Here is a 27,635-nt window from a genome sequence, read left to right as displayed (position 1 = left end):
TCCGATGCCTTTTAAGTCCAATCTCAGCTTCCAATGGGGGTAAGTCAACCCTAGCACATCTGGGGTTAGTAAGAGAAATGATTTATAAAGATGACGACTCTATTTCCGGAGTCGCTAAGCAGTTAGATGTTAATCCCGATTACATTTAAGCCATCGGAATTGTCATCTAATCCGGGCAAGAACGGGCATGTAGGATGGCTCGGGAATTTACAGAGACCCTTATTTATTCTACTTGGTTTCTTATTTAGTGAAACGGGCTCCTACATATAGATGTATGTGGTGTAGGTATGTTTCACTTCAACTGTAAAACTAATTGGGTTATTTCAACTAAACTTGGTACACGTATGATTTACAATTGGAAAAAAGCATCTATGAAGTAAGACAACCCTAGCTTTACTAGTAGGAGTAGCAAGGGATGACATGTAAAAATATTCGGAAAGGACGGATATTAATATCGAGTCCATAGTTTTCGGTCTTACTGATATAAGCACTGACATTCTTGACCCCGTCAAGTCCAAGTTCAGCCCCAGTGTGGGTAAGACGCCATAGGGTTGAAAGCTGGCGAGTGTAAAAATAATCGAAAATGATCTACATTAGTGTCGAATCCATAGTTTTCGGACTCTATTAGACGAATACTGATACTCCCAGTGCTGTTTAATTCCACGTTCGGCCCCCATCGACATAGTAGGTGAAAAGGGGTGAAAAGTAAAATATCCAAACTGATCGGAATTGTGTCGAATCTATAGTTTCCGTGGTCGGGGAAACGGGTGATCCGCTTGAAATAACTGTTAGAATATAGTTAGTATCTGTCTCAAGGTGGGTTTCTATCATATCACTTCAGTTAAATTTCATATTCTGTTGAAGTAGAATGTTCCAAAATTTATGCCAAAAGTAGAATATCTTATAAATTTTTATCAGCATAGTTTCATTGAAGTGCTCATTCTAAAGGAGAAAGGGATTCAGATATTTCCCATACGCCTATTCTCCCCGTTCAGCTAGTGCAATAATAATGCTGCACGTCTTATTGGATTACTTTTACTTTTAGAACAGCGTTTCTTTCAGGGAAAAAAAATGTTCCGGGGGAGGGGGGCTTAGTATTCGGAGAGGCACATATTATTTTCACACGATATTATAGACGTATTATTTTAATGTCCTTCGGGGGTCACTCTCAGAGCTCCAGGGAAGGGGGGCAATGATCCCCTAAAAACATATTTGGAAGAAACTGTTTCAGAATAGTTAATAAATGACTTTAGGGACTTTTATAGAGGGATGACTTATATTTAAAAAGAAAATTATCACAGAAGGGTTATATTTTACACTATAAGCTCATACTCCCAGCAGTTCTTTTGTTTCTTTTTAGAGAGAGCTGAGAGTAATCTAAATTTGAAACCTATCTGTAACCGACACCTCTCATTTACGGGCTTATAATCATGTTTCATCGGTGTCCGTTATTGAAAGGTTTCACTGTATTAACAAAACTTGTGGTTTAACAATAATTTGACATAGTTTAAATTAATCTTACAGATTAATAAACTCAAAAGGCATTTATTTTTACTTTCCCAAATTATTATTGATTGTTTAAAAAATATATATTATGTGTCGAATTTTCAGTGGTACCTTAGGTTTGTTCGGCAGGTACAGAAAGGTGTAGAGTATATGGAAATTAAATATTTACACTCACCAATAAGTATATCTTCTTATTGGGAAAGGCAAGATATTTATAGGAAGCATCTTAGCATTGTGGTACCTTTTCTTACCTAAGTCTTGACGATACTAGCAGCGAATATTTTACGTTTCATATACTTTTTAGACAATCTATAACAATTTGAAGGAGCAGAAGTGAGTATTTTTTGAGTTTATTGGCAAGATTGCTCGCCGAGCAGTTCACACTACAATAGTTCTATATTATTTGGAATGATAACGTTTTAAATATTTTGTTTGTTTTAGATTGGATTAGCAAGAATAAACAGTGCGGCAGGCAAGATAGATACGATAATAGTTCAAGATTTGCTTTTCGGAGAGGGAAGTGGAGTAGAAAATGGTGATTCTATAGAGATCAGATACACAGGATGGATTTTTAAAAATGGGAAATTAGATCAGGTAAGTAGGTATTCTTCGTTCCTTCCTTTCGTTTCTTTCTTGCTTGCTTACTTTCTTTTCTTCCTATCTAATTTACTTTATTTCTTGTTTGATTTCTTTCATTCTTTCATTTATTTATTCATACCAGTCCATTAACTACTACATTCATTCATTCATGCTAGTTCATTAATTAATTCGTAACGGAAGTAAAGTTTATTCACATGTGTGAAGTTTAAATCCTTGCATAATTAAAATCAAATTATTTAGCTTTATTATTCGAAGTGCGTATGATTAAATATACACAGTAAAAAATGAGATGTTGAAACAACACCAAATGACTACCACTTCAGCGTGTTACTTGTTTGTCAATTCAACATTAAGCACATCGCTTTCAGAGCATATCAGAAATACCTCGTTACTGGCTGTGAGTATTTGCATTGTTTTTTATTGTTGGTATGAGCAAAGCTTTGCGAAATATATTTTGCATTTAAGCCAAGTAACTAATAACATTCTATGTTTTCTGTAATCGATCACAATAATATTGTTGTAAACCTGTGAATCATTTGATAACAGTTACACAAGTAGCAGTGCTTCCATCTGTTTTCTTTTTCTGTTATTCTTGTGTTTTAGGACGTAAGAACAGAAGATGGCAGAACTATTGCCTGAGTAACTGTTATCAGATGATTCACAACAATATTATTGTGACCGATTACAGAAAACATAGAACATTATTCTTTACTTGGTATATATGCCAAATATATTTCGCAAAGCTTTGCTTGTACCAAACGATAAATGCAAATGCAAATACTCACAGCCAGTAACGAGGTATTTCTGATATGCTTGGAAGGCGACGTGCTTGCTGCTGAATTAACACACAAGTAAGACGCTAAAGTGGTAGTCATTTTGTGTTGTTTCAACACCTCATTTTTTACTGTGTAGGTAGAGCATTCAGTATTGTTAACAGTGATAGAACCGAACTTTTCCTTTGTAACCCTTTCCTTTTCTTTATTGTTGTTTTGTGTCTATTGAAACTTAGCACCCTTTTGAGCACCAAGGCTATAAGACGTGAACCTATAGTTTAAAGTGGAATCTGAAGGCTATAATGCATTTAATGCTTTGAAATCGGGAATTGAACTGGAAACTACGTGCACCAAAGGTATGCGTGCCGGTCACTAGACTAGCAGGAGGGCTTCATCTTACTTCATCTTGCTTCACCGCGATGTCAAACTGTTGTGAAAGCAAGATTTCTGAATTTTTGTTTAGTATACTGTAGTTTTTTGATATTTTATTCATATGCATTTGTGAACAATTTCAAAAAGCGAGCGAAAGCTGCAATATATTATAACTTCAGTGAACATTTATTTTATCGTTTTGCTCCGGTATCAGGACTGTTTGGTGAGGAAACTTGTATATTCGCTTTTGCCACGGGCGGTCTTCTCTTCTTTATCTAATAACGCGTGTGAGTGTGTGATTTCAATCAATGGAAGTAGCTCTGTGTATTATTCTTTTCGTCTAGTTGGCTGGGACTCATATCGTGCATGCGCAAGAGACCAAAACTCGCGTTCGTAATCGTGTCACCAACACTTTACTAGCGCTCGGCGGGTATGCACAAAGGAATATATACAAAATCAAATACCTTTTCTTTAGTATTTTAAGTTGTGCTGTGCAAAATAATTATACATTGCACAATACATAATAGGGTATTACCTGAAATAAAATTAGATGTAAAAACAACCTAAATTTGCTTTAACCATAATATTTTCTGCAGCCGGAAAATACCGCTATATTCAGAAATCAATATGATTTTCTCCGGAACTATTATGTAAGTGTGAATGACTGATTTCAAACACATCATTCGTACATAGATTCCACACGATGTTGCAGATTATCTCGGGAAGGATAAAAGCGAACGGAAAATTATTCAAAATTACATAAAGATGTTACCTAGGCCTTTTAGTTGAAGAGATTTACACCAATGTCTTCGTCCTGAAGAACCATGTCGAACTAGCAACAAATAGTAAGTGATAATTAGAGGCGGTCCTTCATAGTAAAGATTCTTTAATTAACAAAGTGGATACTAACACATATATATATGTGTGTGTGTGTGTTTACCGCCTTCTTTCTCCTCCTTTATTTCAATATATATATATAGCAATCTCTACTCCTGTTTTTATATCTCCGGGGTCGCGGTAGCTCAGTGATAAAGCGTTCACGTCTGATGCGTGGGGTCCCTGGTTCGATCCCAGCTCCCGCCAAGTGGGCTTTGTGGTGGAGAAACACCGTGTGCGTGGATTGTCTCGGGGTTCTTCCGTCTCCTCCCACTCTTCATTCCACCATTTCATTTATTTCTCATCATCACCGTCTCCTTTAGCCCATGCGGCATAACGCTGGAACGTAAGACTCAGATTTTTTTTTTTCATTTTTTCTCATTTCTTCGTAACCGTTTAAGATATCAAATTTTAGCAAACAGCGTTATAATTTTGTCGTCTGTTAGAAACCATGTAATTCCTTAGATGTGGTACTTATTCTAGCGCTTGTTGGAAAGCTATTTGAATAATGTCAAAGTTTCTGTCCGTTGTAACCTTGTTCCTGTTTATTCGAAGTGCGTCACATGATCGTAGTATTCGACGTAAATGTACTTTGAGTGTGCATTACCCCTTTAATTTCCCTGACGTTATTACTTTTGTAAAGGCCAGTGGCCCCGCGTAGCGTAGTCGCTAACGCTCTCGCCTTCGGTGCGAGCGGTCCCGGGTTCGATTCCCGGTGGGGTCACTCGGTCGAAAAAGTGTAACAGCTTTTTCAGGCCAGCCACCCTGAATGAGGTTTTCCTGGGTTTTCCTCATTCACACCAGGCAAATGCCGGGGTGGTACCTAACTTATAGGTCCCAGGCCGCTTCCTTCCTTTCCCAATCCTTTCTTCCTTCCCTTTCCCCGGATTGTGTGCTCGCCGAGGGACGTCATCCCTCAAATCGTGAAGGGCTACATGGCCTTAGATGCCGAAAGCCCAGAAATCCAAATCCTAATCCTTTTGTAAAGGCCACTGAAATTTTGATGTTTTAATACTGTAGCGGCCTTGGTTTGCAACACTAAATAATAAATATGATATTCTAAATTTTCGTTTAATATTTAGATTTCAGGAATGTAATAATCTTACGTAGTGGCATTTGAAAAATAAACACACTGCTGAACAAGACTGCACTTATTTAATATAAAAACATATTTACACGTGACGTTTCGATCTAGCCAGAATCCTCATCAGATGTACACTCAAAGCCAAGATCTTCATCAGAGTGTACATCTGATGAGGATTCTGGCTAGAAGATCGAAACGTCATGTGTAAATATGTTTTTATATTAAATAAGTGCAGTCTTGTTCAGCAGTGTGTTTATTTTTCTGACTTTATTTGCAAGACGTATGACTATGATTGTGTGCCATTTGAAAAGAATATAATTTATGTTGAGTTCTGTTAATGTGAGAATATTGGAATATATATCTAACAGTATCTTCTGTCGATTCTGACATCATACAAAATATGTTTTTTCTTCAAGATAAATAGCCATCATATATATATATATATAAATGAAACTGACCTTGTAAGTGATCGAATCATGAAAAACCGTTGAACTCTTTCAGATTATTTTTTGAACAAAGTTTTTACCTATCTCGAACATAGTTCATATCGTGTCAGCTAATTAAAATGCATATTTTAAGGAGGAAGCGAGTGGGGATATAATTTATGCGAAAAGTTGAGTATTTCATGAGCCTGTCAAGTTAGGAAGATAAAACTCGGTATATAAACTCTTTATTACAAATAAAGAAACGTGTTCCGGCGTTTCTAAAAATTCACGTTTTAAAGGGAGGCATTGTACCTTGACCTAGGTATATGTATATATTTTTTCGCCACATTGAAAGATACGTTGTCTGAAGTTTGTAATAGTATCACGGAAAGGCGGCTGAACTGTTTACTGGAATTAGCATGCACCTTTTGCTAATGTACACATTTTAAGAATAGTATTATTGCTCGTATTGTTAGTAACTTACAATGATGCCGATTGACATCAAAATGCAATTTAGAGGTAAAATTTCCTGAGAAGACCTTGTAAAAGAGATCCTTGGATAGGTTAAGTGAAGAGATTAATATAAGGCAACATCTTAGGTGGATAATAACCGTGATCGGATTTGTGCGACGATAAACCTTGGTATTTGTTAATCCATGTGATAAGAAAATGATTTAATTATTTACAGATATTTAATTGCCATTTCAGATGTTTGATGATAACACAAAGACCGATAAACCGTTACGTTTAAGGATTGGTAAAGGAAAGCTTGTGCAAGGTTGTGAGGAAGGACTTCTTGGAAGCAAGAAGGGAGGCCGAAGACTTATATTTGTTCCTGCTGCTTTAGGATATGGAAGTAAGGTAGTATGTTTGTAATATAAGAAGCAACTTGTACATATAAATGTTGCCATTTTCTTTTCTTTTTTATCAGAAATTAGTTAAAACACTATCAAAACGCAAAAAATAACTAATAATAGTAATAATAAATATGCCATCAGGCAGAGAAGACAGGAAAAGTTAGAAGAAAAGGAGTAGTAAAAAAAGTGGAACTGAGCAATATCAGGTATGGCATTGTATTTGGCTTTGTGAATCAAATGATAAAATGATACGGTTCAAAGTAAAAAGAGAGATTAGAATTATATGGTCGCATAAGAGGATGATTCAAATTAAAAAAAGTTGGCTACTTACGAATGAATCCTCCCTTAGAAAGCCTAAATATTTTTCAGATGTTTCGGAACTTAAAGCTGGTTCCATCCACTGTGGCAAGGTGTAAAACGGATAGGAGATAAAAGGTGTAAAACAAGGAATACGTACCACTAAATGAATAAATGCAACGTAAAGAGTAGATTTTGCACTTTCCTCTGCTCGTCACATTTCAGAATCTACTCTTTACTTTATATTTATTTATTTAGTGGTATGTATTCCTTGTTTTTCACCTTTTATTTCCTGTCCGTTTTAATCTTTATCACCTTGCTTCTTAGGACGAAGCCTGCTTTGAGTTCCGAAACGTCTGAAAAATATTTAGGCTTTCCAAGGGGAGATTCATTGGTAAGTAGCCAATTTTTTATTAAAAGGACAGATACTCATTATTATTTATTTACTTATTTATTTAAATGGTTTTAAGCAGTAAATATTGTAGCGAATGTTGGTTACAAAATATAGGTATCAGAATACCAAATTGTAGAACAAGGACTCAATTGACTTTAGTTCCATAGCATGTGAAATCTGAAATGCTAAGAAGAGTTACAAAATCATATAATTTAAACAGTACATGATGATATTGATAGCAGCATGATTAGCAAACTTTTCAGTATGCATTTTTCATACCGTAATTGGTACATTTTACATTGTACAGAGAAGGTTTTCATCTACGCAAAAGGAGCCCTTCGTGGCTAAGCGGATAGCGTACGCACCTTTTGCGTGTGAAACCCGGGTTCGATTCCCGACGGGAGCTCATGTGGTTCAGATTTCGCGTTACTCAGTAGGTCCCGTCTTATATAGCCTCGCTGCTAAAAGGGACTTGAATTCCAAATCAAATCAAATCATCTACCCAAAGAGTAAAATTATACTACAAATTACAAGGTGAATCGTATTTGCTTTCATCGGTATTATACTATTTAACTTCATTGTTACATTCAATAATCTTTAGATAAGAATATAGAAGCACTTACGTCAGAATACGTTTAAAATCTGAAAATTCCAGTCCGTTTCGAAGAGTCCTGTTGTCTTGTTCAGCAGCTTTGAAATCGAGACGTACTGTGAGGTAAATCACGGCAAGTATAAATATAATTGAATGTAAGAACTTTTAGGTTTTTTCATTCGGATAGTTTATAAAGTTTAATTCGTCTATACAGTAACGGTCATACTTGAAATCAGTATTCATAATTCTGTATGGACATCACAACCATTTCTTTTGAATAAAAAGTTTAATGTTATGTTATTTTGTGATATTCAAGGGCAAAGAAGGCGTTGTGCCACCAAATTCCACACTCTGTTTTGAAGTAGAAGTTGTGAGGGTGAAGCAGCATAAGGATTCAGTGTCATCTCGATCGGACACCCCTGTATTAGCAGAGGATACCAGTGATAATGTTCCATTACCAAGGTATGATTTTGGGTAGTATGCATAGTGATGTTCGTACTACAATTGTTTTTTAATGTATTTAGGAAACGGCAAAAGTTCGTTGAACAGACTTACAAATATGTTCAGATGCTTTTGAGGTTATGTGTTACTACGTATTATTATTAACATCATGAAACGTAAAACTCCCCTTCCGAAAACACACTTGAAGACATTAATCGGACTCTTCCAAACTTCTGAAGCCATCTAGAAGAAACCACCACCATATTCAAAACGTAAAACTATTCCAATCCCTACAATTCAGAATAAAGAAATTGAAATATTTATAATAATTCTTAATCTTTAATTTTATTTCTTTAGAAAACCATTAGTAACAGTAATTAGAGGCGTAATTAGTCATATACTGTATATACTAACAGATGTGTTTGGCAAACAATAACAATATATATGTTGTATATAAGTTTGCTGTGTATACCACGTATCTGCTATAATCATAGCTTAACATTAATAACTCACTCTTTAAAGAATAACATATATTCTCATTCACACACTTAAATAATTACAATACACATCAATAGCTTGCACTTCAGACGTAACTATTTGTATGACCAATATTCTACTACAATGTATATATTCAGTAAAAAACTACTATAGATAAACAAAACAGCTGTAATCCTTATTACTTAGATTATTATTATTATTATTATTATTATTATTATTATTATTATTATTATTATTATTAGTAGTAGTAGTAGTAGTAGTAGTAGTAGTAGTAGTAGTAGTAGTAGTAGTAGTAGTAGTAGTAAGAAGAAGAAGAAGAAGAAGAAGACTTATAATTTAAGTTTACAAGAATATATTGCATTTCTCTGCTATCTCAATACATTTATGAAACCTAAGCACAGAGTATCTTCATTACATTAACACTTATCTGACGCATTTTATTATTTGTAATTGCTTTCATATCCTTTCCGTAAGAATGGTAACATCTAACTATCGATTACGACTCTCAAACTTGTTAGATATATTAAAAAAAAAAAAAAAAAATAACGCTTTCTGACTATACACTGTTTATGATTTAAGCATGTTACTGCACCATGCGTAAACATTGTGAAATCACAGGCTTTACAGGTTGGCATAATGACTTCTGGCTGTCCAATAACTTGACGTAACTCGTATGATGTAGAAGCACACTTATGAAATATTTTGATTTGTTGGGTTTTATCTGTTTGGTCGCTATGTCATTGGCGTTATGAAATGTTAACTTTTAGCCCCGAGCTTCAGCCTATATGCTATTTCATGTTCTACAGTACAAACAATGTAAACGTTTGATATAGTTAGTTTTCATCCTTAGAATAAAATGTTCGTTTCTTCAGTTAAACAAACTCCATTCCAGAGTGATACTCCTTTTGCATCGGATTATGCAGTTGGTTCCTACAACTAGATTCATTTCTTCCCATTTTGATTGTATATCAAGTTTTCAAGCCTATTACGCACAAGAGCTTTAGGACAACACATATCTCGTCGTTTAGTACCTCTTGTCATCTAGTGCTATCAGTTGAGTAGGAACTTTCCTATTTTTATATAGCATCAGAACATTATGGACTTTACCGGTTTCGATGTTTAGTTGTTTCCAAGCTAAAAAATGTGATACAGTTACTACATCATAATACGAGCGTACTGCGTGAATATAAGTATTATTCCTCAAAGAATTACAGCAGTTTTGAGGCCAAAAATTAATAATGTGTATATCATTAGACGTAAATGAATAACAACTAATAGATAATACCAGGTCATGTCAACTGCTAATCTAATAATAATAATAATCATAATCATAATAATAATATAAACTAGATAAAATATGGAATAATCATATTAAAAACTTTTCAAAAGATTTGTACCATCAAATAACGTTATTCTCGAACATTTTCGTTGGCAAAGATAATGTCATGAGTTTGAAATTCTTTTATTAGTAACCATCATATTTGTTCCAAAATAAAACATCGGACAGCTAAACAACAATATCTTTCGGGTCTTCAACGATTTTGAGCAACAAAGTAAAATCTGTAGATCATGTTGCTACCACTCCCAAAGTTACCGGTATTAGCCATGACTTTCAAAAATTTATATTTATCCAAACTGGATTCAAAACATTCTTCATGAACATCGTCAAAGTGGTTGTCAGACTCCTAGGATGTCTCTACTTCCGTCGTATTGTGGGTTATAGAAGAAAAATCTCGTCCAGTTCTTTACCAGGAGGTAATGTGCCTAAGATCGATGACACATTCTCGCGCTGGATAGCGATGCTGATACATTGGAAAAGGAATGCAGTAGCTCGGGGATCACCAGTTTTGATTGCTATTCGATGACCAACTTCATTAATGAAATTAGATCCTTCGTGACCTCAAGACCCACTGTTACAAACCAATATTTGTTTGAAGTACTTGCATTATTTTTTCTATTGCCATCGTACTGCATTTCCTGTGTGCTTCGTTCAAATTGGTTTTATTTTTAAATTGCCACTATTTTATTAATTTCTTACAAGGTTCTGTTTATCATTTTGTAGATCATTTTAGCTTATTTTCTTGTGGATCTTTTAAACTCATTTTCTTATATTTTCGTGTCAATATCTGTAACATGATAGAGATTGAAATAATTCGGGGAGATACATTTCCTTATTCGACGAAATATGTGATATTTTATTATTAATTTAGGGTGTGTTTTCCTTTCGATTTTCTTAGATAAAATAACATATTTACAAATCGCAATTAAATTCAAAAATCCAGAATAGAACAAACAGTACCACAGAAGATGTTAATTGTACTTTTCAGCTGATAAATTTTATTTTTAAAATAACTGAGTTATTTCTGTACAGCATAGGCTCGGATGACAGCAGTAGCATTAAAGCGAGAAGAGCTTGTATTTCAGAAGCTTTAACGAGTAGTCCTGGGTCTCATAAAGCAAGCATTATTTCAAGAATGGCCAAGATGGGGCAACCTACGCTTCTTTTACCAGGGGCTGTCACTTGTGGCCCAAGTGACTCTGAAGATAATGAGGTGAGTTGTTTTTCTTTCCCGAGGTGTGACATTGCTCTCGAACACAAGGTAAGTAGTAATGAAGATAAGAGTAAATAGAGACACGTTTCTGTTAAAAATCTCGTTTATGTTGTAAAAGCTTAAGTTGTGTTCTGATACGTGGTTACACTATTTATATAGTGCACTTCGTATTGCGATAACCAGTTTCTTCCTGTTGTCATCTCGTGAAGCTCTGTACTACAACGAATTAAATTCTAATATGATCAGTGAGAAGGCGTCATGTTGCCTAGACGCGAGAGGGTAGCTTAAATATTGCACAAGTAAAAGACCTATTATTATTATTATTATTATTATTATTATTATTATTATTATTATTATTATTATTATTATTGTTATTATTATTTTCTCCACTCCTTATCTACGCAGGTGATATAATAATATACGAGTCATCAAAGTATATGGGGGCGAGGTGACTCAGTGGTAGAGCGTTCACCTCCGGTGCTTGGGGTCCCTGGTTTGATCCCAGCTCGCGCCGTGTGGACTTTGTGGTGGACAAACACCGTGCTCGTGGGTTTTCTCGGGTTCTCCCGTTTCCTCCCACTTTCTTCATTCTACCATTTCACTCATCTCTCATCATCACCGTTTCCTTTAGCCTAACCGGCATAATCGTGGGACGTAAAACTTAAAGATTTCATTTCATTTTTTTTTTCACCAAAGTACAGTGAAACATGTTTATGTTGGCCACCATCGGTTCCATTGAAAAGTGGCCAACTTAGACAGGTGGCCAACTTACAGAAAGTAAGTGTCATTGGTGTATTTTTAGAATAGAATTTCTAGTATTACTTGATTATAAATTTTTAATAAGCAATGACACGTGAGCTACTTTTAAATAATGTATATAGAGCAGGGGCGGATTCAGGGGAGCGATTGCCCCCCCCAGAAGAGGAAACTTTCTTATTTTATATATACAAATAAAAAACATCCCAAAGTTTGGAGCCCTTAAAAGTAGCAGTATGACAACCCCTCGCCAGAAGTCGGTCCTGGATCCGCCCCTGATATAGAGTAATCATAACAATATACATTACTAGAAAAAAATACTACAGTATGTTTAATACACACAATTCATACAACTTTCTACGTTTCGAATCCATTATGAATTCATGAATTCAAGACGTCCCCTTCCACTGAACACACACATACACATACCGAAATCGGATTCACTCGTTTGCTGTCTGTAGAGTAAGAAACTTTCATTTGAACTGATTAAACAGTGACAAATATTTTCTGTAGATACTTTTCGACAAATGGCGAGTCAGTTATTAATAACAAATTTATTTATAATGGTACATTCTAGAGGCGTTTCATTTATTCTCTTTGCCGCATATGCACATTCTAATTTTGTAGTTAACTACCTCTTGTTATTGAGCTACAAGTGTTTCCCTCGGAGCAAAAGATGTTTGCAGAAAATCTTAAGGGAATTCATGTCTTAAAACCTCCGCTACCATTCGACAAGCCGTCTGGGGCCAATAGTTGACAATTGAAATGGTTAGCTTTAATCTTGAGAATTTTCCGGAATTACTGAAGCTCCCCACTGTTGAAAGCAGCCGACATAGCTAATGGTTTTACCAAAACAGATTTGTTTACAATATGTACAACCATTTTCTGAGTACCTGTACGTGCTTTTTCTTATTCACATATTTCTTCAACACCCCTCTATCAGGGCAGTGTTCTGGCCATTGACCTCCAAGAACAAAGAGTGGAAATCCTACTTAAATACAGAATAATTGCCTCTCATATGGGAATACGAAAAAGTTAAGAAAAGTAACAAAACGGTATTTTGCGTGGCCAAGTTACGCAGGTAAATTTATCATTATCATCATAGAATAACATTGCTTCAAAGTGGCCAACTTCCAAGATAGACAGGTGGCCAACTTACAGAGTAATAAGTATCGAATGTCTTATGGGAAAATGCATGTTCAAGACGAACCAGTCTAAGATAAGCAGGTGGCCAAGTTGACAGGTCTCACTGTATATTGCTTTTCCTCTCTGTTTTTCCCTTTACTCTGAGGTTCGCAAAAAGTTTCTTAGAATTCTGCATGTGTCCAATATTACACTCTTCCATCTTTTCTTTATGACTTTTTCTTCAATTCCAATTGTTTCAAGTGCTTTTTCCATCATCTTGTGAACCACTCCGGTATCCAATATTACTACTGGCATTAACTTCACACTTCTGGTCTTCCATTGTTCTTTTGTTTGTATTTTTTTCTTTCTTTATGTTCTTTCTGCAGGTTTGTTGTATTTGATATTGTGATGCATATTAAATGTACCTCTCCCTTCTCGTTGCTTATTACTGGGGATGTCCGGCCTATTATGATGTCCTTCTTTATCCATTAGTATTGTTATGTTCCAGTAAAGTTCATGTTTGTTTCTAGTGTAGCTTGTAAATATAACGTTCCGCCTTCTTTTTTCTTTTTCCTTCCTTTTTAATTTATGTAAAGTTCTTTTCAGGAAGAGATATCAAGTACAACTTCACCACCTCCTTCTGTTACAAATTCATCAGTGTCGTCGTTAGGAACAACTAAATCTGCTGGAGGGACCACAGCGCAACCACCAACAGTTACGAAAATATCTCAGCCGCCGTCTACAGCAGGACCACTGAATAAGATAGCTCCATATGCTCCGGATACTTGGCAAAGGCAAGAATTAATGGTACGTAAACATGTATTATTACAATCCAATCTATATATGGTATTCACTGTTCCAGCATATGCAGTATTCCTCATTTTGAGGGAACGACTCTTGGTGAGTTTTCAAGTTAAAAACAGTGTCTTGTTTGTATAATGAAAACCACAATTACTTCTGTGCCATAATTAATGTATATAATATTTTCTATTTAGGTTCACGACAGGGCTTAAGATTCTTTGAAACATCGGCATATCATATGACAGTTACCAAGAGATCAGCCCATTTAATGACAGCAAGTATCGGCTAGCGGTCCGTTTTTCTTAATAATAATAATAATAATAATAATAATAATATAATAATCATCATCATCATCTTTATTTTAGTGCCGCGAACAGCTTTTGGCAAAAATACAACACGTGGTATCAGAGTATGCGATGGAATAATAATACTACTAAAAATAGTAATAAGTAAGAAAACAATAAAAAGAAGGGTACTAATATAAAACACAGTGTAGATAAAGGTCAGTTAAGCAGAAGTAATTCCTTGTCAACGCAGTAAAACTTATCAAGTTTTCCATCCATCTAAAACAACAAGAAGCTAAGAACAGCAGTTATAAAATTACATTTGACTTAATGTTTCTAAACGTCATTGATTAAAAACTATCAGTCAGATCACATAAAACTTTCACATTGTTTAATACAACATGTCTAAAATGAGCTTAAAGAATATGTCAATCTTTTTAAAATTTTACATTTCCAATTCAGAGGAACTAAAATCATGGTATTTCTTATGCTATTTGACACTTTAAAACCTATGTTTTGTAAACAATATTCACTGATATAAATGTTATCTAGTATTTTTTGCATGCATACTCTGTCGAAATTTTTTCGTCTATTCATAAGGCTTTCCAGACCCCAATAATCAATCCAATATTCATAACTATGTGAGTAATAGCTCATTTTCATTTTAAAACATAGCAGTCGAATAAAGCATTTTTGCACAGATTTGAATCTTGTTTGTCAAAGTTTTAGAAATGCTGTTCCAAATTACCGAACCAAATTCTAATTTTGGTCTTACAAGTAATTTATATAGAAATACATACGTTTTATCTCTTTGAAATACAGGCCACTGTTTAAAAATAAAACTTATTATCCTTCTGGCACCTTGTACAATACAATTTATATGATTAGAAAACTTTAACTGACTGTCTAATGTAATACCTAGGTCTTTAATAATGCTTACTTTCTCAATTTGTACACCGTTGATCTCATATTTACTGACATAATATTGAGTTTTATTGGTGTATGTCATAAATTTTGTTTTCTTATCATTAATTTTTAGAAAATTATTTCTACACTACGTGTTTACTGCATTTAAGTCTTGTTGCAGTAAATAATTATCGAACTCATTGTTGACTAATCTGAACAACTTCATATCGTCAGCATATAGGAGAATTTTAGAGTATTTTATTTTTTCTGTAAGGTCATTTAAAAATAAAGAAAATAAGGGAGGACCCAAGGGCGACCCTTGTGGTATTCCGTTTTTTACATAGCCTACACTAGAATGTACAGGTCCGATTTTAACTTCGTAAGTTCTGTTTGACAGATAGCTTTTAAACCAGCGAATGTACAAAGGTGACAAACCAATATTTGATAACTTGCTAATGAGATACTTATGACTGACAGAGCCAAAAGCTTTTGATATATCTATGTATATTACATCGACTTGCAGTTTATTTTTCAGTGCGTTATAGGTAAAGTCTGTAAAATGAATTAGATTTGTTACAATTGACTTGCCCTTATAAAAACCATGTTGAAACTCATTTAAGATATTTCTTACATTAAAATATATGTGTTTATGGACAATTAGTTCAAATATCTTCGAGAATGCATTGACAAGAGTTATTGGCCTGTAGTTGCTTGCAACCTGTCTGTCACCTGATTTATATACCGGAACAACATATACTTGCTTCAACATTGAAGGATATACACCCGTACGTAATGAAATGTTAAATATATTTGCTAAATTAGATGAAAGTTCAGTTGCACAAGCTTTTATTACATAATAAGGAATATTATCTGGACCTGGAGTAATGTTCGGTTTAATTAGTTTAATAGTGTGGTATGTTAGCGTAAGTATCCTGCATTTCCGGTTACCAGCATGAAAGTTCGCCATTTTGTTACATGTCCAATCAAGGTTGGAAAATTACCGGGAGACAGTTCGTAGGATCATTATGGTCGACACTGGACGCCATATTGAAAAATGGCTAACTTCTAGCAACTTAATCTAAATATTTACACGAAAGCTTTAGAAAACACTTTTCTTCTTTTCCAGTCTGCTAACAAACAGAATAAGAAACAGTTAATATCACAAATTTTCCGATTCTAGTCATTTAACCCTTTGGGGACCGATGGAACAGATCTGTACCATAGCGTCGACCTTTAGAATTTGCCTTATAAGTCTCTAGTTAAGCTTTTCACACCATTTTCTTTTTTTGCATTTATTCATGTGTGAAAGCATCAAAAAACGTGTTTAATGGACATCTCCCAGTCATGCGTTCGATGCCTACAGAAGAAAAAAATTGGGTAATTTTTAGAGTTTTTTTTTGGGGGGGGGGGTTGACACTTCCTATTTATTCTAGGATCATGGTTCGTACCTCGTTGTGTTCGTAATGAAGCACTGTTTCCAACTGTACTATTACAATTTCCCTATTGTGTATTAGAAGCGAGAAAATCTCGTCCAAATTAAAAAAAAATGATATTTTTTCAGGGAAAAAATTACCTTTTTCTGGATTTCACCTCTCAGGGACACGATAGGGCATGTAAGTGGTACCATTTGAAAGCTACTCTAATTTGGACCGAAATCGTTTGCAAATTATGATCCTCGGATAAATAGGGACGTGTCAGGGACTTTTTGTTTTTCCCTTAAAGTACGGGTTATGCTTTCCACGTGGGGGAATTTTCTTTACCGCCCTTAGTTTTCAAGATATGAGATTGATATTTTCCACAGATATTACATACACCATATAGTATGTTTTTGGGGATTTTGAGATTCAAGAATTAACACAGGGGGAGAGGGACCCAAACTTGAAAGAGAGTGATTTTTTCTGACAAACTTTCCCTTTGGAAGTTATTTTTCGTCCACAGACACATGGTACCCATATGCGAGTGGTACAATTCAAAAGGTTGATTCATTCCAAAGACAACAAGGTACGATTCATGTTCCTACGAAGAATAGTCTTTATGCTGAAGCTCATTGAAAAACAATTGACTGACAATGTATTATTGAGGGAAATTGGTAAATCAGGTAGAGCATCTACACTAATTTTGGGGGGACCATTTTTCATACCTCATTCTATTCACTATAAAGCAAAGTTTGTTTTGGTACCACTTGCATGTTCGTGTCGCGTACCATTTGCATGTTCGAGGGGAAATACTGGTGCAATTTTTTTTCGTAATTTCCATTTTTCCCACTTTGGGTGCGAATTTCCCGCCTTAGGTGCAAAATAAGGAAATTTGACTAGTACAGTTGGAAACACAGCTTCATTACAAAATACGAGGTATGAACCATGATCCTACGATAAATTGCCTCGTTGCAATAGCTGCTTGACTGAAACTCTAAAATTTACCCTAAAAAGGCAAGTTCCCATAAGGGTAACTGCATGAATGGCCTCCCCGGACACCCTACCTCACTGTGAGTTCTTATTGTAGAGGAGTTGTATATCAAGTACAAACTAATACAGTTTATCATTCTACAACTTTAATAGTTTCCTACAATGTTACATATCTACATAACTCATATACACTTTCACATTTAAGAAAAAAGTTCAGCTGCTGTGTTCATAGTGATATCACTGTGAGCATTGCCCTTCACATTTGCAAAGCAACGTACAGACGACGCCGTTCTTAATACAAGTACATTTGCCAGTACAGCGCAGTTTGCAACGGCATGTCACTAGTTGTCGACTTTTATCAGACATACTTCTCAACGTAGTCGACAAAGGTTGGTAACCGAGTCCGTCATCTGTTTCCTTCCAACCCCAGTTCAGGGGTTCAACATCATGCACATCCTTTTCGAGGCATTGTCGCCAGACCTTGCACTGAAGAGTTGCCCTTCTTGTATGGAGATTCAATGTGTCTTCGGTTGGAAGTATTCTGTCTATTGTGCGATTTTTCTTGTTGAATAGAATAGGTCTGGTTTCGTTGACTTGCTCGCAAGTACTTGATCTGTCGCATATGAGCGTCACAAATTGCTGGATTAGCATGCGAGATTTGTAGCTTACAACATCGTGAGAATGAACGACTGATAGTTCCCGAAAAGCTGTATCCATTTCTTTAAACCCATCAACGTACAACATGCACTTGTCTTGCCAACACCAAGAAAGGCTGGCACTGTGTCACAGCCCGTAAAACTGTGAAAAAACGGCAGCAAATCTATCGTTCCAGAAGGTAAGTTCGTGCACATGGTGTGTATAGGAATGAAACGTCGCATGTTTGCAGAACCAAAATCAATCCATAGTTTCTCCAGAGTGGGTGACAGATGCAGAAACGCAAAGAGAGCGATAACAACAACATCGGAGTCAACTGTACGAACTGTAATATTTTTGTGTCCCTTCTTGGGGGATGACGGACTTGCAGAAGGATTCTTCCATCAGCTTCTATGTGGGATGAGGGAGAAATACCAGTAATATCTAAGCCTGAGGAAGAGGATAAGACTTGATTTCCTCATGTGCAGAATATTTCTCTTTCTGAAATATCAGCTGCAGTTATTGTTCCAGGGAGGTAATGAAATAGTCTTTCCTTGTTGTCAACGTTTGCAAGGAACTTCTGGAATTTTTTTGGAAACAATCCCGTTAGCTTGACAACAAAGCGCTCGCCCTGCCCACGCTTCTGACGCGTCTGTGTTTTCAAGCTCTTTTCAATGTAGCAGTCAAAGACCATGTCTAAGCGTTTAGTGTCTCAAAGTGTGAAAGAAACCCAGTTATTCACAACTGAGGCATATTCTGCGGTTTTCGCTGCTCCTGGTTGCAGTTGGTGTACCAGCATCGCTCCATCGACGACAAGACAAGAGGAATGGGGGATGATAGTACTTGTACACCCATCAAATTTTTCAAAATATCTGATTTAGAGGTAGGAAATCTGAGATCTCCAAATTCAGATATTGATGGAGGATAAGTTGTGTTCTCATGAGAAAAGAATTCTCGGATATCGCCCTCCCTTTCCTGGCATGCTATGAACATCTTACAGAACAGGTTATAATCTTTGTGTGCACTAGCAAGTTTCATCTTTGCAACGAACTTTCAACGAACTACAGATGAGAAGCTGTATATTAACTTTCTTTATAACATCGCGTATGGACTGCTTGCATGTCGTTAGACGGTTATAAACGAAGTCCTCATACATTTTGGTTCCTGTGGTAGCTGCGATGCGGACAGACTGGCACGAATCTTCTGGCGCTATACGTCTGGTGAACCCAGCTGTAGACAGATGCTCTCCTTCAAAAGGATTACCAGTATCACGAAGTACATCAATTAGGTTCTTCACATGTGTCCTGTACTTGCTTTGGAATGCATCCGTGTCCTCGTGGTGTGATCTCGATACCTGCAACTCAGCAGAGTAGCTGTCTTCATACTCAGCCAGTAAACGAGCGATTTCGGACAACTGACTATTTTCTTCAAAAGAGTAAATGGGTTATCGTAAGCTCCCATAGAGAACCACTTTCTTTTATCAGTTTGTTGTTCTGTTCGTGAAGGTGGTCGTCTGACATACGTGAAAAGTGCCGGTAAGATTTTGTCCCTTAGAGAATTCGTTAAATACGTCAGGATGACAAACTGGAAGTTGCTTCAGAGTATGAAGAAAGACTGGTAACCATCGCCCGTAGTGTACGTGGTCCAAAGCTAAGTATCAAGAACACATGTACTGGAGTACTTCTACATAAAACATGAAATTACCATTACGCACACTTTTCACAAACAGTAACAACAGTGCTTCTAGCTCTATAACTGTAACCCAGTATTGGAATTGAGCCGAGTGCTGCCTCTGCTGGGATATCCACATTGCTATATTACTAGTTTCGGAAGCTTCATGATTGGAGGACTCGTCGGCCCCGTACAGTAGGGCGTGTAGGACAGCGATTGTGACTTCATGGGAGTACCTGGCACGTGTCACGTAATATGCTGTAAGGAGCGCATCAGCTGGACCGGGCGTTGTTACTCCAGCTTGAGCAAGTACATGCAGCACTATGACAACGCTAGATGGGAAGAAGGGGGCAAGTGCACTCTGCTGACATCGTGAACCAGGCTCGTAGCCATCGCAAAAATGTAGGGGTGCGGTAGATGTTAGGGGGCCCGATCCAACCTTATTAACTGTAATATCTGCTCTTGTATGCCTACCATGAAAACTTTAGGGGGCAGTAGAAATTTAGGGGTGGCCCCTCATGACCCCCGTGGATACGGGCCTGTCGTAAGTCCCCTTCCCAGAGATGTTGACTTGATATATAGGTCAAGTAACACAATAGTCTTATTTTTGGTGTACACAAAATAACTGCCCCCCCCCCCCCCAGAATGCTTGTGCCCTTTCACTAGCCCCCTCAAGAAATTAAAGCTACTGCTGTTATTGTCTAGCAGTTCACAGTCTTCTATAGTCGTTTTGCCTGTGAACTTGAGCTCAAAGACGATGTAAATCAAACAAAATTTGGGGAACTTGTGAAAAGTAGGCCACTTTTCAAGATGGCGCCCCGAGGCACACGAAACATATTGAGAAGCTGTCTCCCGGCTTTTTTCTCATTTACATGTAGCGTTAAACACTCTGACCAAATTTCGTGCTGGTAACCGGAAATGCACGATCCATACAAATTATTGCACTTACGGACTGCACTATAATTGCTTCCATTACATCTAAATCAGTAACGGTAGGAATTACGATTAGAGCACTATTACTAACGATATTCTCAGGCAATACCTCTTGACCTAAGCTAAAAGCTTAGTTAAAAGCTTCATAAAATACACTCTTAAATGCTTCAGCAATTTCGATAGTGTCTTGAATTAGCATACCATTACAATTTATGTGCTTTGGTACTTGTTTACAGTCAGACTTTTTAAAAACGTTCCAAAAATATGAGCTGTTCTTATAAATACTATTTTCTAAACCTGAATAATAAGATTTTCTTGCTTCCATGTATTTCTTTTTTACCAGTTTCCTTAGGTCTGAATATCTCTGATACCATACGTCATCATTTGTTCTTTTAGCTTTAACAAAATATTTAGATTTTTTTTTTTTATTAGTGCTTTCAATTCTCGCGTCATCCATGGATCCTTATATTTTTGTTTACAACCAATTGACTTCTTAGATACATGCTCGTTAAATACAGAATAAATTAAATTATATAAATGGTCAGTGGTCTCATTGACACTGTTACTGCAATTATTTATTAAGTTAATTTCTCTAATGCCCTTGTACATACCTAGGAAATTTGCTCATTTGAAATTATATGTATCTTACTGAGGAACGGGACAATATTTGCCACTATCTATAATTTTCCACTCAAACGTGAATGGGGGATAGAAGCGATCGACTTTAGTCAGTGGTGGGATGTCAAAATGCATAGAACTGTTATCCAAATTTGTTAGCAACAAATCTAATACTCTTCCTGGATTACTATGGTCATATGACGTGTTTTTCTGGTTTAAATTTAAAATATTGCTTAATTCAAATATTTTTTCTCCTTTTTTCTTCGAATAATAATCAGTTGTTATGTTATCTGAAATCCAATCTATACCTCCTGCGTTAAACTCTCCTAATATAATTACATTAAAATCTTTCGTCAATACAAAAGAACATAGCCAATCACAGTAGTTACTAAAATCTTGAAGTAACATGTCAGGAGGGAAATAATCTAAACATAAAATCAATGGGGTACTGTCAGGAATTAAAATTTTTGCTATAATAATGTCTAAGGATTCGTCAGGGGGATTAAGGATTTCATAAGAATATTTATTTTTTATTAAGAGTAAACACCCTCCACCTTTAGACTTGTTTGTAAGGGTTAGATTTCTATCTTTTCGTATCATACTGTAGTTTCTAGAGGTTTGAGAAAGATAACAGTTTTCCTTTTTATACCACGTTTCTGTTATACAATAAAAATCATAGTTCTCACAACTTATTTCATCTGTAAATTCTTTTTCATTTGTGTTCAAACCATTAGAATTTTGATAGTATAGTTGTAAATATCTCGTATGAATTGATTATGCATTAGTTACCTGTTGTTGCTCTCTTCCATTCCGATCGCTTGCCGACATGGGTACCACTATTTCATCCTTCAAACGTCCCATGAACCTTGTAAACAATACTCCTTCAGGCCACATGTCTGAGTTGCACACAGTATCAAAATGTTTTTCATGTACACTAACTTAAATAATAATAATAATAATAATAATAATATAATAATAATAATAATAATAATAATAATACCAATAATAACTAAATACTTTTGTAAGTACATTTATACATCGTTTCAAGTATAATCATAATCCGCACATTAATTTGGTTTTTAATGTTTTAAATTGAGATGAGAATTCTTTCCATTCTTTTAATACGTTTAAAATTTCATGATGGTCTTAGAATACTCTTTGCATTTCTTAAGTATTCTGCGTAGGATATTTTAGTAATATCGAATTCGCTCAACAAAAGTCCAGAGCTCTCGTTAAAAAAAAATGATAATAATAATAAAAGCAATGCGACAGCTTTGTTGTACCAATAATATACTACCTAGGTAATATAAAGTTCAATAAACCCAGATGTTTCTTCTTTTAATAGAATCATTTGGGCAAACACTGTCGCTATATGGTGGGTACCTTTGCAAACTGTCCTTGATATTTAATTCCTTCCTTGCGACAAACCAGGATTAGGCGATCTCTCTGATAGAAACTTGAAAGATATTTTGTACTAGCAGAATGCCTGTTCTTTATACGGGGAAAATACGTTTCACTTTAAACATAAAGGGCTGAATTTGAAATTAAACTGAATCAGAAGTGTCACTGTTCGTCTCAGCAACCCCGAAAACTATGGATTCAACACTAATATCGGTCATTTTCGATCGTTTATATATATCTTTCTCCTTCCCCAAGTCGCGGGGATCGTTTTTATATCTTACCCCTCCCTTAAGTTTCACCGTCAAAGTGAAATGATAAAAACCATCCCAGGGCCGAAACTCATCTATGTTGAAAATTCGAGACTTTCAGTCAAGCAGCTACTGCATCGTCACTATTTATCCTAGGGTCATGGTTCATACCTCTTTCTCTTCAGAATGGAGCTGGCTGTCAAATGGTACCACTTGCATGCTCATACCATATACCAGAAGAGGGAAAATGATGTCGAAGGGAAAATATCAGAGGGAAGTTTTTTCACACTTTGGGCCCCTCTGGAACGGCCCTGTGTGAACGTAGAGATCTCAAAAAATCTGATAAATAGTACTTGGTATACTGAATGTGTGTACCAAATTTCAAGTTTCTATCTTGAATACTAAGGGCGGGAGAAATTTTATCAAAAATTCCCACATTGCCCCAAATTACAGCAAAACACCATGATCTCAGGTAAAAAAAATCCTGAAACATCTCTATTTACCCTAGGACTATAATCCGCCAAACATTTTCTTCAGAATAGAACTGCCTTTCAGGCGGTACCATTCACATGTCTCCATCATGTGTCTAAGGCGGGAAAATTCCGAAAAAAGGATTTTTTTGGTCTAAATATCCCTTTTTTCAACTTTTAGCCCCTTTGAACCCCCCCCCCCCCTGTTTTAACGCAGAAATCTGAAAAAAAAAATCTGTCAAATACTACTCGGTGGACTGAATGTTTGTGCAAAATTTCAAGCTTCTACGTGCAAAAATAAGCCCGCCAGAAAATAATGAACATAGGCTTCATAAGAGAAAATATATATTTTAAAATTATGACATCATCACCTCCTATGTCTGGACGCGGGAAGGTGTGAAACCATACGTAACGTGTTCTACAATGCCTCTGGACTTGAACAACAAAGCAAAAAAAAAAAAAAATAAATAAAAAATAAAAAATAAAATAAAATAAAAAAACGGACGAAAAAGTTCAAATAGAAGAGTTATAACGCAATGTACCATGAAACACCCGTATGGTACAAATTGTACCATAGAATCCCCAAAGGGATATACTAGCCTTTGGCTAGCTTTGGGCTCCGCCCCCAGTCCCCCGAGTGTGCTCGGCCTACGGCCTCGCATTTCTTGGCTATCGGCTTTTTTGTCAACGGTGAATTTTGTGAACTTGCTCTTCATATTTCCTGAATCTGCCCATCCGGGGGCTTAGCTTCCACACATTGTCTCTTCTCGGCCAAAGGTCTCGCATCTCTGGAACCCATAATTCTATCGTTTCTTTTCCTGTTTTAACTATATAAAAGATAATATTTTGTATCTCAAGAAAATGCCCATTTAAATAGCATGGGAATTTCTTCATCCCCTTTAGACCCCTAAAAAATTAAAAATATTCACTTTTTGCAATTTTCCTGTCGATTAGTCCTGAAAGGCTACAATCAAGCCAAATTTCATACTCTAATCCTGCCGAAAGTGCCTAAACATTTTGGGATGTAGAAGACGTCCCATATAAATAACATGGGAAAAATTTTTTCAGTTCCCCATAAAACCATTCTACAGTTGGAAATTTTTATTTCTGGTGATTCACTTAGGTAACACTAACGAAAACGTACAAGCATACCGAATTTCAAGTTTTTATTCCAATTCTAAGTACCTAAAACATGATATTATAAGAAAGAAAAAAAATCCATTTAAAATTATATGGGGAAATTCTTCATTCACTCTTTAAACAACCTAAAACTTAAAAATCATCACTTTTGGCAATTTTCCTTTGGGTTAGTTCCGAAAAGCTACAATTATGCCAAATTGAATCATTGTAGCCCTACAGAAAGTGCTCAATAATTCATGTCAGCTCATGTAGTTTTATATAGTTAGGATATATCTATCTATCTATCTGTCTATATATATGAATCGGTACTTCTTATGATTGTAAATTATGAATAACAGTGTATTGTGAAAGGATAATGGTAATGTTCATTTTCTAAATTGCAGTCAAATACTTCTGCCATGGGAATGGGGATGAAGCAGATACATCCTGAAGCCGGATACGTTCAACAGTTACAGACTTCGTACTCGATACAACAGCCATACACAATGACAAATCAACCGCTACCTGTTCATGCATTAAGTGCTCAACCTATTCCAGTTACCACCTTATCACAGTCAAGTGATGTGCTTCCAGTGTTTATGTCTGAAGCTAGAACTCACAATAGTGAAGTGCGAATGACTGTGAATAAAGTTTTAGATAAAATAGATCAAATGTCTTCAAAAGTAAGTATTTGATATCGTCTGCTACTCAATAATTCAAGTGTAAATATGCAAACTGAAACCAAAAGTTTAAAAATGGCAGTGGAGTTACTTGTTTACTCTTAAGTAATTAGGGAGTAAATAGTAGGTTAAAGTTCGCATCGTGTGCATACTTTTAAGAGTGAAAACTAAATTGTTTACCTAGATTTCCTCAGTTATTCTGTAGAACTGTATTTCGATTTCGTTGCTACAAAACACACATAATTTAAATGAACTGAAAATATAGTCAGTCACCTTATCCTTCTGTATTGTTATAGGTTGTTCAAAATAATCACGTTAAATGTCGAAAACATTAACTTCTTGAGACATCATAGTATATAGATCTTAAATCTCTAAGTACCTAAAACATGAGATTATAAGTTAAAAAAAAAAAGTCCATTTAAAATAACATGGGGAAATTCTTCATCCCCTCTTTAAACAACCTAAAACTTAAAAATCATCACTTTTGGCAATTTTCCTTTGGGTTAGTTCCAAAAAGCTAGAATTACGCCAAATTTAATCATTGTAGCCCTACAGGAAGTGCTCAATAATTTATGTCAGCTCATGTAGTTTTATATAGTTAGGATATATCTATCTATATCTATATCTCTTAAATCTCTCTTTTGACATTGATAACGACTGTCAGTGTCAGTGATTTTATTCCAACTTCTACCGAGAGGACTGATTTCGGAATAGTGATTCCTTCATTTGCATGTCTGTCTTTCCAAGAATGATAGAAACATTTTGATTACTTCCACTATATCGATGCTCTGCTTTGAATATTTCAGATGTTGTGAAAAGACCGATGCTGGTGCATCGTTGTGTTTGTCATCACGGATATGTTCTTTCAGTCTAATGTATATGTGTTTCTTTTTGTCATGCCTATATAAGTATCGTGTATGGCATGTACATGAGTCTTCATAGACACGTGCAGAGTCCAGTAAATCAATGAAGACATTTTTGTCACTCTCCATGTTATTTCGGGGCATTATGCTGTGTTAAAATTATGCCTGCTGAGGGCCTGTTGTAGTTTTATTGGTTGGATTAGAGTAAATTTTCCTCCTATGTTCAACATAAAGTTGATTTCAGTTGTTCTGTTATTATCATTGGAACAGATTCTTCCGAATGTTAGTCTTTGTTCTATTTGTGTGCTGAATTTGCATGTATGTATTTTAACATTGTATTAAACATTGGGAATTAAAAATGATAAAGGATACACAGGTTGAATATCATTCAAAGCGGACAAAATCAAAATAAGTGTTGCTTCTGAAAAATAGATAAAAATGTCGTTTTTTCATTCGGTTTCAAACAAGCTACAAAAAATTTTGAAGAAACATAATTTTAATGCGGCAGTAGTGTCCTCAAAGAACATAAAAAAAACTTAACAAGTTATAAAAATTGCTTCATTGATTGCTTCATGGAATCCGCTGGATTTCACATGTATCTATAAAATCTCATGTACAACCTTGTTCAAAGAACTTGGCTACTCGCCTCTCATTGTAAAACTCTGTACTGTTATCTACTGTTAAAATTAAACAAATGTGGATTTTTCTTTAGCCAATTGAGATCTGCCAAAAAAAAGTAAGTGTACTACATACAGTTGCCAGAATATGGCTTTTTGAAAACAAGATGGGTGGTCATCTTTTTAAAATAAGACTGTACATGTTAAGACACTTAACTGACGAAAACGAATACGCATAATAAACTGGAAGAATATATTCGTGAAGCCAACGTAACGATACTCCAGTGTCGGTTATCTGAAGGAAATAGCACGACACCGATAAAGTGGAAGTAATCAGAAAATCTTCATCCCTCAGAGAGAGAGAGAGAGACAGGTATAGAAACCTTTTTCATTCAAACGAAGGAATTAAATTCCTAAATTGGCTTTCTGTACAGATATAGAATAATATCATCGACACTTTCACTGTCATTACCAACCACAAAAGAAGAAGCACAAGGATTTAAGATTTTGTATACTGTCAAGCCTCAAAAAGCTATTGTTTACTAGTATAAATATTTTCAAGGTTCTTACCATATGTAATTAATTACCATATGAGCTCCTTCGTGGCTAAGCGGTTAGCATACGCACCTTTGGCGTGGGAGACGCGAGTTCGATTCCCGGCGGGAGCTCATGTGGTTCGGATTCCACGTTAATCAGTATGTCCCGTTTCATATAGCCTCGCTGCTGAAATTGACGTTAAATTCAAAATCAACTCAACTAATTACCATACATTCTACTTCCAGTAAAATCTTACTTTTTACATATGTTTTGACAATGCTGAGAGCGAAAATTTGACGTT

The 27,635-nt window shown here is 35.7% G+C and overlaps 1 protein-coding gene and 1 non-coding gene across 2 annotated transcripts in view; both read left to right on the top strand.

Moving 5' to 3' along the window:
* LOC145690180 (FK506-binding protein 15-like) overlaps positions 1–27,635 on the top strand; it is a 112,822-nt gene that overhangs the window by 24,839 nt on the left and 60,348 nt on the right. Inside the window, exons 5-10 of the mRNA XM_081764816.1 lie at positions 1,948–2,100; positions 6,345–6,497; positions 8,093–8,238; positions 11,087–11,267; positions 13,755–13,955; positions 25,042–25,320. Coding sequence (XP_081620942.1) covers positions 1,948–2,100; positions 6,345–6,497; positions 8,093–8,238; positions 11,087–11,267; positions 13,755–13,955; positions 25,042–25,320 — 1,113 coding nt within the window. The remainder of the gene's footprint in view (positions 1–1,947; positions 2,101–6,344; positions 6,498–8,092; positions 8,239–11,086; positions 11,268–13,754; positions 13,956–25,041; positions 25,321–27,635) is intronic.
* On the top strand, positions 4,777–4,851 carry TRNAR-UCG (transfer RNA arginine (anticodon UCG)). Its single transcript has one exon. It is a non-coding gene; the product is annotated as a tRNA-Arg (tRNA).

This window comes from Thermobia domestica, chromosome 7, assembly GCF_964235325.1.
Source record: "Thermobia domestica chromosome 7, izTheDome1.hap1.1, whole genome shotgun sequence".
NCBI classification, from domain to species: Eukaryota; Metazoa; Arthropoda; class Insecta; order Zygentoma; family Lepismatidae; genus Thermobia; species Thermobia domestica.
The sequence above is the reverse complement of the archived record's forward strand: the minus strand, read 5'-3'. Positions and strand labels throughout refer to the sequence as shown.